Consider the following 12,200-nt stretch of genomic DNA (forward strand, 5'->3'; position numbering starts at 1 on the left):
AATTTTTGTCTATTTATAATTATTATGAGTAATGACGTATTTGGCTTTTATTTTTTAACCTCTTAGTTCACCCTTCTTATTTTAAATTTTAGTTACTTCATATACACAAAAGAGTATATAAAATGTACAGTTAAAGCAAAAAAAAAAAAAAAAGGGAACACCTTTATAGATGTGATTCTGCCCTGGGGTTTTATGCATTTTATTATTTTGGATTTTAAAAATTCCTTTTTTGTCTCTATCAGTTTTGGAAGTTATGCATTCTATTTCTACAGTTGATTGCCCTTATATTTTTAATGTAAACTTAACTTGTTACTATCACTTCCCATCTTTCTGAACAATAAGAGGACGATAGAAAATCTTAATTCCAGCTCTAACTCCCATCTTGTATCTTTTTTTACCTCCCAACTAGTCATCATTATTATTGTTTTATTCAGTTTGGATTTGCCATCATACCAATTGCTTTAGTCACCATTCCTCTTGCATTTAAAAAAAATATTTATTTTATCTATTTTTTTGGCTACGTCAGGTCTTAGTTGCGGCATGCAGGATTTTTTTGTTGTGGCATGCAGGCTCTTTGTTGCAACGTGTGGGCTTTTCTCTAGTTGCGGCGTGAGGGCTCTGTAGTTGTGGTGCATGGGCTCCAGAGCGCGTGGGTTCTGTAGTTTGCGGCACATGGACTTTCTCATTGAGGCGTGCGAGCTCAGTAGTTGTGGCGCACTGGCTTAGTTGCCCTGTGGCGTGTGGGATCTTAGTTCCCCAACCAGGGATTGAACCCACGTCCCCTGCGTTGGAAAGCCGATTCTTTACCACTGGACCACCAGGGAAGTCCCTCCTTTTGCATCTTGATCCTTCTTTCTGAGTTCAATTTTCTTCCTAAAGTACATCCTTTAGAAGTTGTTTTTTTTTTTTTTAATTTTTATTGGAGTATAGTTGATTTACAGTGTTGTGTTACTTTCTGCTGTACAGCACAGTTAATCAGTTATACATACACATATATCCGCTCTTTTTTAGACTCTTTTCCCATATAGGTCATAACAGAGTATTGAGTAGAGTTCTCTGTGCTGTATAGTAGGTCCTTGTTAGTTATCTATTTTATATATAAGTAGTATGTAGATGTCAATCCCAATCTCCCAATTTATCCCTACCCCCCTTCCCTCCTGGTAACCATAAGTTTGTTTTCTACATCTGTGACTCTATTTCTGTTTTGTAAGTAAGTTCATTTGTACCATTTTTTTAGATTCCACATATAAGTGATATTATACGGTATTTGTCCTTCTCTGTCTGACTTACTTCACTCAGTATGACAATCTCTAGGTCTATTCATGTTGCTGCAAATGGCATTATTTTGTTCTTTTTTATGGCTGAGTAATATTCCATTGTATATATGTACCACATTTTCTTTATCCATTCCTCTGTCAGTGGACATTTAGGTTGTTTCCATGTCCTGGCTATTGTAAATAGTGCTGTAGTGAACACTGGGGTGCATGTATCTTTTTGAATTATGGTTTTCTCTGGGTATATACCCAGGAGTGGGATTGCTGGATCATATGGTAGCTCTGTTTTTAGTTTTTTAAGGAACCTCCATGCTGTTCCCCATAGTGGCTGTACCAATTTACATTCCCACCAACATTGTAGAAGGGGTTCCCTTTTCTCCACACCCTCTCCAGCATTTATTGTTTGTAGATTTTTAAAAAAATTTATTTATTTTTATTTTATTTTATTTTTGGCTGCGTTGGGTCTTCATTGCCACGTGTGAGCTTTCTCTAGTTGCAGCAGGTGGGGGCTACTCTTCGTTGCGTTTTGCAGGCTTCTCATCGTGGTGGCTTTTCTTGTTGCAGAGCATGGGCTCTAGGAGCACAGGCTTCAGTAGTTGTGGCTCGTGGGCTCTAGAGCGCAGGCTCAGTAGTTGTGGTGCACAGGCTTAGTTGCTCCATGGCATGTGGGATCTTCCCAGACCAGAGCTTGAACCCGTGACCCCTGCATTGGCAGGCGGATTCTTAACCACTCTGCCACCAGGGAAGCCCTGTGTGTAGATTTTTTGATGATGGCCATTCTGACTGGTGTGAGGTGATACCTCATTGTAGTTTTGATTTGCATTTCTGTAATAGTGATGTTGAGCATCTTTTCATGTGCTTTTTGGCCATCTGTATGTCTTCTTTGGAGAAAGGTCTATTTAGATCTTCCACTCATTTTTTTAAATTTAATAATTATTATTTACGGTTATGGGAAACAAATTTTAAACAAATTTGCATACCATGTTTTGTTGCTGTGATACATGAGAGACTGATCAGTAAAAGACTGTCAAGCATAAAAATATCAATGTATTACATCAGGATAAAATTTGGGGGGGAAGTGAAATGGAAATTAATTTCAAGGAGTAAAAGGAATGATGTAAAATGTCTGATAAAGAGCTTGTCTTGTACTTTTTTTTTTTTTGTCTTGTACTTTTTAAATGGATGATGGTGGCTGTCACATCATAATGATTTTTTTTTTCAACATCTTTATTGGAGTATAATTGCTCTACAATGGTGCGTTAGCTTCTGCCGTATAACAAAGTGAATCAGCCATACATATACACATACCCCCATATCCCCTCTCTCTTGTGTCCCCCTCCCACCCTCCCTATCACACCCTTCTAGGTGGTCACAAAGCATCGTTCTGCTCATTTTTTTTTAAAATTTATTTGTTTATTTTATTTATTTATTTTGGCTGTGTTGGGTCTGTGTTGCTGCGAGCAGGCTTTCTCTAATTGCGGCAAGCAGGGGCTACTCTTCATTGCAGTGCGCGGGCTTCTCATTGCGGTGGCTTCTCTTGCTGCAGAGCACGGGCTCTAGGCGTGTGGGCTTCAGTAGTTGCAGCATGTGGTCTCAGTAGTTGTGGCTCACGGGCTCTAGAGCACAGGCTCAGTAGTTGTGGCACAGGAGCTTAGTTGCTCCGCGGCATGTGGGGTCTTCCCAGACCAGGGATCGAACCCGTGTTCCCTGCACTGGCAGGCGGATTCTCAACCACTGCGCCACCAGGGAAGCCCCTCTGCTCATTTTTTGATTGGGTTGTTTGTTTCTTTGTTATTGAGCTGCATGAACTGTTTGTATATTTTGGTGATTAATCCTTTGTCGCTTCATTTACGAAGAAGTCTCTTAATTGATGGAATATTGTTGGAAAACTTTTATCAGTTTTTATTTCAGAATGGCTTATTTTCACCGTCATTTAAAAAATCAGTTTATTATGAGAAATTTTATTTAATTAATTAATTTATTTTTGGCTGCATTGGGTCTTCGTTGCTGCACGCAGACTTTCTCTAGTTGCGGCAAGAGGGGGCTACTCTTCATGGTGGTGCATGGGCTTCTCATTCTGGTGGCTTCTCTTGTTGTGGAGCACGGGCTCTAGGCACGAGGGCTTCAGTAGTTGTGGCTCGCGGGCTCTACAGCGCAAGCTCAGTAGTTGTGGTACACGGGCTCAGTTGTTCCGTGGCATGTGGGATCTTCCCGGACCAGGGCTGGAACCTGTGACCCCTGCCTTGGCAGGCGGATTCTTAACCACTGCACCACAAGGGAAGCCTTATGAGAAACTTTAGACATACGCAAAAGTAGACAGAATAGATAAACTTCAGTATACCAACATATATCAGTTCATGGCCAATTTTGCTTCATTTGTACCCCACCCGCTTTCCTTAGCCCTCAAATTTAAGGTAAGGACTCTCTTTTTAAAAGCAAGGACACTACAATTATCAAACTTACAGAAATTAGTAACAGTTCCTAATATTATCAAATATACAGTCAATATTCATATTTCCCTAATTATCTCGAGCTTTTAAAATTAAGGTGTTTTTTTTGCCTATTGAGGATCCAAACAAAGCCCATACATTACATTTGATGAGTTATATATCTCCTGTCTCCCTTAATGTATAGGTTCCTGCCTCTGTTTTCTTCCCCCTTGCAATTGTTTGTAGAGTAAACTGGGTAGTTGTCCAAATAGAGTTGTCCACTGGCTGAATTTTGCTGATTGTGTCTACACGGTGTTCTCTAGGCACAGTACTCTGTCTGCTTTCCCGAAGACCGATATTTAGATGTAGGAGCTTATTCAGATTCAGGGTTGATTTCTCGGGCAAGGACACTTCATAGGTAGTATCGTGTACTTCCTTCTGGAGGCTGTCTCTCTCTGTGATGTTAAAGTGGATCAGTGGATTTCACTGTTGTCTGTCCAATCTATACGTTATGTATAATTTCCCATTAGCTGTTCGCTAGACGCTCATTCATTCTCATTGCCATTAGGGTTAGGAACTAGTGACATTCTACTTTTGTCATTCCCTCTCCATCTGTTAGCCAGAATGCTTCCTCTATAAAGAGAAACTTCCTCTCATCAGCTTTTTGGTTACCCTGAAGTACTGTTTATACAGGAAAGGCTTGATTCTCTTCTCCTCCCCCTTATTTTTAACCAGTTTTCAAAATAATGTGTTGGTTCTCTAGCTTCCTCCAAAGATGACTGGTGAGGTCTTTTAAAAAAATATATCATTATGAACTCATGGCTTTTAAAACATTTCATGTGTTTCAATTCATCGCAGGTGTTGTTTTTTTTGATCTTCACATTGTCCCATCTTTGGCCAGAGAGCACCTCTCAGGCTGGCTCCTTTTGATACCCTCTCCCTTTGACAGCATCCTCATTTTCTAGTCTGAACAAACAGCCCAGGCTCACAGGAGAAGGAAGAGACCCAGCCCAGCGGGTCTTTAAAACTGTCAGCTCCCTGGGAGCAAAACCCAGCTCTCCTCTCTGGTGTTTCTGCCGTGGAGCTCGCCTGGCACAGGGCTAGGCTCAGGGTGGGCTCCCAGGTCCCTGTGGCAGACACAGAGGAGGCTGAGCTCTGGGCACTGGACGAGGCACCTCTGTGTCTGTGAATGCTGGGCCCTGATCCCCACAGAGACTAGCAAAGTTTGGCAAATGGTGCACCCTCCCCTCAACGCTGACCCCTTGTTTCCCCTACCCTGTCTCCACATTTTCCCTCAACACTTTCCCAGGTCAGAACCATCCAGTCCTGGACGTGGGACCACATCGGCGACTGCAGTGGACGTGGCTGGGCCGGGCTGAGCTGCAGTTTGGGGACCAGACCCTCCATGTGTCCACCGTGCAGATGTGGCTGCTGTTGAATTTCAATCAGACGGAGGTGCCTCAGCTCCTTGGCCTCTAGCTGTCTTCTTCTCTGCTTTGTCTGTCACTGTTCTTCTCAAGTCTCTCCCTCCTTCCTTCTGTCCTCCCTCTTATTTTCCTTTCCCTTGACTGTCTTCTCCTGACTGGCCCTGTTTCTCCTGACCAGGAGGTGTCAGTAGAGGCTTTGCTGAAGAATTCTGACCTCAGCCCCAAGCTGCTGCTCCAGGCACTCCTGCCCCTCACCGCTGACAGCGGCCCTTTGACCCTGCAGGAGGGTCAGGACTTCCCACATGGGGGTAGGTCCGAGGGGGGCTGGGCTGAGCCTCTGCTCCGAGGGGGCGGGGCTCTCCGGGTGGGGGTGGTGTAGGGAATGAGAATGGGGTCCCCCTTGCCCCCACTCCTCTGTCCCTTCCCCTCCTCGGGCGCTGACTGGGAGCGGGTTCCAGGCGTGCTGCAGCTCCGTGAGCCTGGGCTCTGGCCCCATGGGGAGGCCCTGTGGCTGCTACCTCCCCAGACGTACCTGAACGTAGAGGAGGATGAGGGCCGAACCCTGGAGCAGAAGAGGAACCTCTTGAGCTGTCTTCTTGTCCGTATTCTGAAAGCCCACGGAGAGAAGGGCCTCCACATCGACCAGCTGGTTTGTCTGGTAGGCAGAGGAGACTGTGATGGTGGTGGGAGAGGTAGGGAGTCGTGCTTGGGGGTGGGGTTGGAGGCAGGGGTCATCACAGGGAAGGTGAACTGTCTCAGCCCGAGACCTGGTAGGATGACATTTCCATTTGGGTTTTCTGTTCCCGACGGGCAGTTAGACAGAAGGTAGAGACCAGACATGAGTGCTGACCATGTGCCAGGCTCTATTCTAAGAGTTTACATGATTAAGTCATTTAATCCACACAAAAATACTATGAGATAGGTGGTGGTGGAGTTATTATTATTATTACTATTATTATGATTGTTCTCATTTGACAGATAAGAAAAATGAGGCATGAATTAGTAACTGATCCATAGTCACACAGCTAGTAAGGGCAGAGCCGGGCATTGAACCCAGGCAAGCTGGCTTCTCTGGGTAAAAGCATCCCACCTGTTTCCTCTCCTCCCGTCCAGGTGCTGGAGGCCTGGCAGAAGGGTCCAAATCCCCCTGGAAGCCTGGGCCGCGCTGTTGCCGGGGGCGTGGCCTCTACCAGCACCGATGTCCTCTCTTGCATCCTGCACCTCCTGGGCCAGGGCTACGTGGAACGACGGGATGACCGCCCCCAGATCCTGATGTATGCCAGTCCGGAGCCCATGGGGCCCTGCCGAGGTCAGGCAGAGGTCCCCTTATGTGGCAGCCAGACCTCCGAGACCTCCAAGCCTAGGTAGCCACCCCTATCTCTGTCCCCCTACTGCCACCCAGGACGGATGGCACTGCAGTGACATGGGAGGGGTCGTAGCGCCAAAGTCAGGCTCCCAGTGGAAAAATATTTCATTTCTTTCTTTGTCTAACCCCGTTTTCCCTGTCCCTGTTATCTCCCCCATTTTGCTAGTCTTCATTCCCCCTCCCAGCACCGTCATCCCCTTCTTTGCCTCCTTCCCAAGCAGGGCCCTTGCTCTCCCCAGCCTCCTAAAGCCAACCCTTAGGCAAGGGACCCAGACATGTAAACTCCTTTCTGGAAGTCTTTCGTTCTAAGCAAAATTGAAATATTATGCAGATATGTATTGAGTACTAACCGTGCACTTTGCTCAGTGAAATATACAAATTCTAGCTTTCAGGAAGTCTGTTCTACAGAGGAATTTGCCATAGGATTCCCCTAAGTAGCTGGCACCCCTAAAGCTTTTTACATCAGCTCCAGTTCACCAGGAGTTGTTACGGCTCTACTTTTATGCCTGCTGTTCACACTGTGTGTAAAGCAAGTTCTCTAGAGTAATCTTTCTCCAGCTTTCACACGCACACACGTTCAAATTCAGTTGAGCTCCCGGTGACACTTAGGCTGCTGGTCCACAGACCGCACTTTGAGGTGTAAAGCTGTAGATTGTTTCTCACCGGACACCCTGGTAGTATTTTGGGCGGGACCTGCAGTAGGATTGTCCCATCCACTGTAGGTCAATTAGCATCGTGACCCCTGCCCACTAGATTCCTGTAGTGCCCCCAGTCATTGCAACTGCCAGCCCCCCCCCTCTTACAAATGCTCCTGTGGAGGCTGTGCTCTGACAGTTGGTTGGATGGTTATCCTCAGGTTGGTTAAGCAAGTGTGGATGGAGATGTGCAAGCGGGGGCTGTGGGACCAGGGTGGGGTTCAGCTAGCAGGTTGGATAAGCAGGGCAGCGAGACTGACCGCTGACTCTTCTCTCCCTCAAGCCCGGAAGTTGTGGCTGCCCTAGCATCCCTACAGCTGCCTGCGGGCCGCACCATGAGCCCCCAGGAGGTGGAAGGGTTGATGGAGCACACGGTGCGGCAGGTGCAGGAGATGCTGAACCTAGAGCCAGACGTGGCTCAGCACCTTCTGGCTCATTCCCACTGGGGCGCCGAACAGCTGCTGCAGCGCTACAGCGATAACCCCGAGCCATTGCTGCTGGCGGCCGGGCTGTGCGTCCCTCAGGCCCAGGCTGCCCCTGCACGCCCGGCCCACTGCCCTGTGTGTGTCAGCCCTCTGGAGCCCAACGACGACTTGCCCTCCCTGTGCTGCATGCACTACTGCTGTAAGGTAAGGCCCTGCCAGCTGCTCTCCTTTCCCGACTCTCGCCCGACAACACAACTCCTTGGGAACTTCTGGGCTCCAGCCCCAGCACTGCCATTTCCCATCCTGGGCAATGTTGAACGAGTCTCTTAGTCTCCCTTAAACTGGTTTTGTCATCGTAAGTGGTGCCTTGACACTCTACAGGTTGTTAGGATCTGGCGGTATGTGTCAGTGGTTCTCAAATTTTGCTGCATATTATAATTACTGGGAGCTTTGAAAAATCCCGATGCTCAAACTATGCCCCAGACCAATTAGAATCTCTGAAGGTGAAACCCAGGCATCTGGAGTTTTAAAAGTTCCTCAGGTGATTCCAGTGTTCAGCCAAATTTGAGAACTATAGGTAGGTAGGTAGGTAGGTAGGTAGGTAGATACACACACATATACAGAATCAAGGTACTTTCTAAATGAAAAGTGTTATGAAATTGGTGATGACTGTAGTTTATGGTTTCCTTATCACTGTTCAAGGCTCTTTATCCCAGAACATCATCACTTTTTTTTACCATATATACTCTCATTTAATATAAAAATAAGAAGGAATGGTTTAATCCAAAAAATAGCACAAAAGCAGAGGGAAGTATGAGAAGTCAGGCTGCTGTAAAGTTGAGGCAGAGAAGGCTGTAGATGGAGAGGGAGTAGTCCTCAGATGGGGAGGGGCTGAGGCAGGAAGCTGGGTACTGAGTGCCTCATCTTCCCTGCCTCACAGCTTGTAGGACCGGTGCCCAAACCCATCTACTTAGCAGGATGAGCTCCCTTGTTGCCCTGAATTCTAGTCGCCTCTCTCAGCAGCGCTGCCCCAGTGGTGGGTGACCGGGGCCGTGTGTGTTTGCATGCGTGTGTAGTTGTACTTTTTTCTCCTTCCCTTTTGCTCGGCTTCAGGTTACTCTTCTCACATAGTTGCCTCTGCTCCCTTTTTCCAGGTTCTTAATTATTTCCTTTACACTTTCACTTTTTCATTCAACTAATACTTGTCATGGACTTACTACGTGCACAGCTCTGGGTGCTGCGTGAGGGAGTGGGGAAACCCCAACTGGCAAGGACCCGAGAGCTAATACTAACCACAGCTAATATTTATGGGGGACTCACTCTGGGCCATTGTGCTGTTTTACACACATCATCTTGCTTAATTCCCAAAATAGTTCTGTGAGGTAGGTGAGCAAGCTGGTGGGACAGCGGAAGGAGAGGCGATTTGGGAGGTGGACAGGGGCCCAGATGGGTTGGGTTGGTGGACAGTGGCCTTTAATTTATGGGAAGCCCTGGTGGGTTTTAAGCAGGGAGATGATATGATCTGATTTCCATTTTTGAAAAGATCACTTTTTGTGGAGAAAAGACTTGGACAGAACAAGAGTGGAAGTAGGGACACTGGTTTGGAGACTGTTGTACAAAGAGGCAAGAGTTGGTGGCAGCTGGGCCTAGGGACAGTGAAGAGGGGAGTGGACGGATTGGGACGCATTTGGAGATAGAGCTGACAGGTTTTGGTGGCTTAGGACAAGGGAATCAAGGCAATTCCTGGGTTTTTGACCTGAGCATCTGGGAGGAGGGGATGTGTCATCTTTTACTGAGTTGGGGGAAATGTTTGGGCTGGAGGGCAGATTTTTGAGGGGAAATTCAGTCTGTTTTGGCCAAGTGAAGTTTGAGCTGCTTTTGCTTTGTTGGACACCTGTGTGGGACTGGCAAGTGGACAGTGGATCTTTGAATTTGGAATTAAGTGGAGAGGCCTGGCTGGCAACACCCAGGGAGAGAAGAGCAGGCCCAAACTGTACCCCCATCCTGTAGAGGTGAAGAGACGGGGAGCCAGAAAATGGGACTGAGGAAAAGCAGGCTGATGGCAGAGGTCCCAGCCAAAGGGGAGCCAGTGGCAATGCAGGAGCGATCAGACGGGAAATCCTGGGGTCTGGAGCAGCTGGAGGTGGCTTCCCAGGGTGAGGCTTGAGGGGCAGAGAGCGGGAGGAGGAGTCCAGGCTGGAGACCCTATTCCACTTGGCTGGGCAGCAAAAGCCAAGGGCACACCCAAAGCAGAGGGACTCCTTGTGGGAGTGGAGTGGGCTCTGAACTGAGATGCTGGCCTTCGTCCTACAGGGCAGGGCTCCCACCCCATGGTGGTGAGGGGCCCTCATGGCCTGTGTGCTTGCAAGCGTGGGGGTCTGAATTTGGAGAAATTTCCCCTGTATGATCTCAAAAATGCAAGAATTTTGCATTCAACTTCCCAGTTTATCTGGGCTTGTTTCACTATAGAAGGGGTTGGTTTTGTTTAGTACTTTGAGTGAAAATAGTCCGGTGAAGTGCTTCTTATTTATCCTGGAGCTTTGAAACCACCTGGGGGACTCTCCAGGGGTTGGATGCATCATTTGGGGAAACTCGGCCATCGGCAGTGTGAGGGAAAGGGTCATTAATGAAGTCTTTTGGAGGCTCGGGTGCTCATGGTGTCAGGAGCGATGGGAGAAGGAAGCGCACTGATGGGACCGGCTCCCGCGGCAGTTGAGGGCTGAGGGGATGATGGCCTGGGTTGGCGGGGGCAGTGACGTGGAAGCAAGAAAAGGATTCAAGAGTTGCGACGGCTCCAGCACTGGGGACTGGGGGAGCGGTGGGGTGGCTGATTAGGCTTTGGGGGTGCAGCTGGCGAGGCTGCTTTGTGGAGGAGGCTGAGTCTGGGGAAGCGGGAGCATCGAGACAGGCACTGAGGTGAGCTGTGGAGCCGGGAGGCGAGGCTGCAGCTGCAGCGCAGTGACCCTGGCCAGCCCCCCAGGCCTCCTTTCTCTCTGACCTTCTTGCTGTCTCCAAATCTTTCTTAGAACTTCAATCTTCTCCTTTTTCTTGATTCTCTTTACCCATTCCCTTCACATCCATCCCAACAATAATTATAATTACATTACCATGGCCCGCTCATCCTCAAAGTGAACTGTAATTTGGACCAATCTCAGGAAGACTCACGGAGGCCGGAAAGCTTAGGGTCAGTTTCGAGGTTGACGTAGAAGCAGGCTTGTCTCTGGCCTCGTGCGCCGTCGGGGAGGGGTGCTAGGTGAGTCACACTTGTGCTGCTCCCGTGCCGCCCCTGAGCGGCTGCTCCTGTGTCCCTCCCAGTCTTGCTGGAATGAGTACCTGACAACTCGAATTGAGCAGAACCTTGTGCTGAACTGCACCTGCCCCATTGCTGACTGCCCCGCCCAGCCCACGGGGGCCTTCATCCGCACCATCGTCTCCTCCCCAGAGGTCATCTCCAAGGTACCGCCTCCTCGGAGAGGCTCCAGTGCTCAGCCCCAGGGAGTGGGCTGACACGCGGGGTGCGGGGGGCCCGGAGGTGTGGCATCCGGAGAGACAGGCCCTCACCTCGTGGCACCTGCGTCCCCACAGTACGAAAAGGCCCTTCTGCGTGGCTACGTGGAGAGCTGTGCCAACCTGACCTGGTGCACCAACCCCCAGGGCTGCGACCGCATCCTGTGCCGCCAGGGCCTGGGCTGTGGGACCACCTGCTCCAAGTGTGGCTGGGCCTCCTGCTTCAACTGTAGCTTCCCTGAGGTGGGTGCCCACCCTGGCTCTGCCCTGGAGCCGGGATCTACCCTTCTCCCTGCCACCCACAAGGACTCTTCCCTGTCCTCCCCACACTGCCATCCTCCAGACCTGACCTCTCCCTCCCTCCCGGCAGTAAGGCTGGGCTGCGTCCTCACTGCCCCTCCTGCTCTAGGCACACTACCCTGCCAGCTGTGGCCACATGTCTCAGTGGGTGGATGATGGTGGCTACTACGATGGCATGAGCGTGGAGGCCCAGAGCAAGCATCTGGCCAAGCTCATCTCCAAGCGCTGTCCCAGCTGTCAGGCTCCCATCGAGAAGAACGAGGGGTGTCTGCAGTAAGAAGGGGGTACTGTGGGCACCGGCAGGGTCGGGGGGCATGGGAGAGGGTGGGAGGCCTGGCGGAAGGAAGGGGCAGTGGGCCTACCCGAAAGCTCAGCAGACAAGGGCAGTTACTCAGCCACCTTCACGGCACCCTCCAGAGTGATTCCTGGATCTGAGTGTTCCTTCCCCCACTTTTAAGCCTACGCTGTATAGGGGAATTCAGAAGCCAGGGTGTGGTCAGCAAGGATTGGTACGGTTAAGGAGACTAAGAGGGCATGAGAGGGACCAGGGCATCTTCAGTGGTGTGTCCAGGCCCTGGGCATTCCTGGTGTGGCCCTGGCCAGAGGCAGGAGCCCTCTGACCAGCTAGCTTCCTCCACAGCATGACTTGTGCCAAATGCAACCATGGATTCTGCTGGCGCTGCCTCAAGTCCTGGAAGCCAAATCACAAAGACTATTACAACTGCTCCGCCATGGTAAGGGGCTGGCGCCGGAAGGAGGGGGCAGAGGCCCAAGGGC

The 12,200-nt window shown here is 49.4% G+C and overlaps 1 protein-coding gene across 2 annotated transcripts in view; it reads left to right on the forward strand.

Annotated features, from left to right (window-relative positions):
* The window catches only part of CUL9 (cullin 9), a 38,518-nt gene that overhangs the window by 23,675 nt on the left and 2,643 nt on the right, over positions 1-12,200 (forward strand). For both annotated transcript variants that reach the window (XM_068559565.1, XM_068559564.1), the window contains exons 27-35: positions 5,013-5,158; positions 5,309-5,438; positions 5,589-5,788; positions 6,244-6,494; positions 7,475-7,820; positions 10,932-11,072; positions 11,202-11,366; positions 11,533-11,696; positions 12,064-12,157. In XM_068559565.1, the coding sequence (XP_068415666.1) occupies positions 5,013-5,158; positions 5,309-5,438; positions 5,589-5,788; positions 6,244-6,494; positions 7,475-7,820; positions 10,932-11,072; positions 11,202-11,366; positions 11,533-11,696; positions 12,064-12,157 (1,637 nt within the window). The remainder of the gene's footprint in view (positions 1-5,012; positions 5,159-5,308; positions 5,439-5,588; positions 5,789-6,243; positions 6,495-7,474; positions 7,821-10,931; positions 11,073-11,201; positions 11,367-11,532; positions 11,697-12,063; positions 12,158-12,200) is intronic.

The sequence above is a fragment of the Eschrichtius robustus genome, chromosome 12 (assembly GCF_028021215.1).
Source record: "Eschrichtius robustus isolate mEscRob2 chromosome 12, mEscRob2.pri, whole genome shotgun sequence".
NCBI lineage: Eukaryota > Metazoa > Chordata > Mammalia > Artiodactyla > Eschrichtiidae > Eschrichtius > Eschrichtius robustus.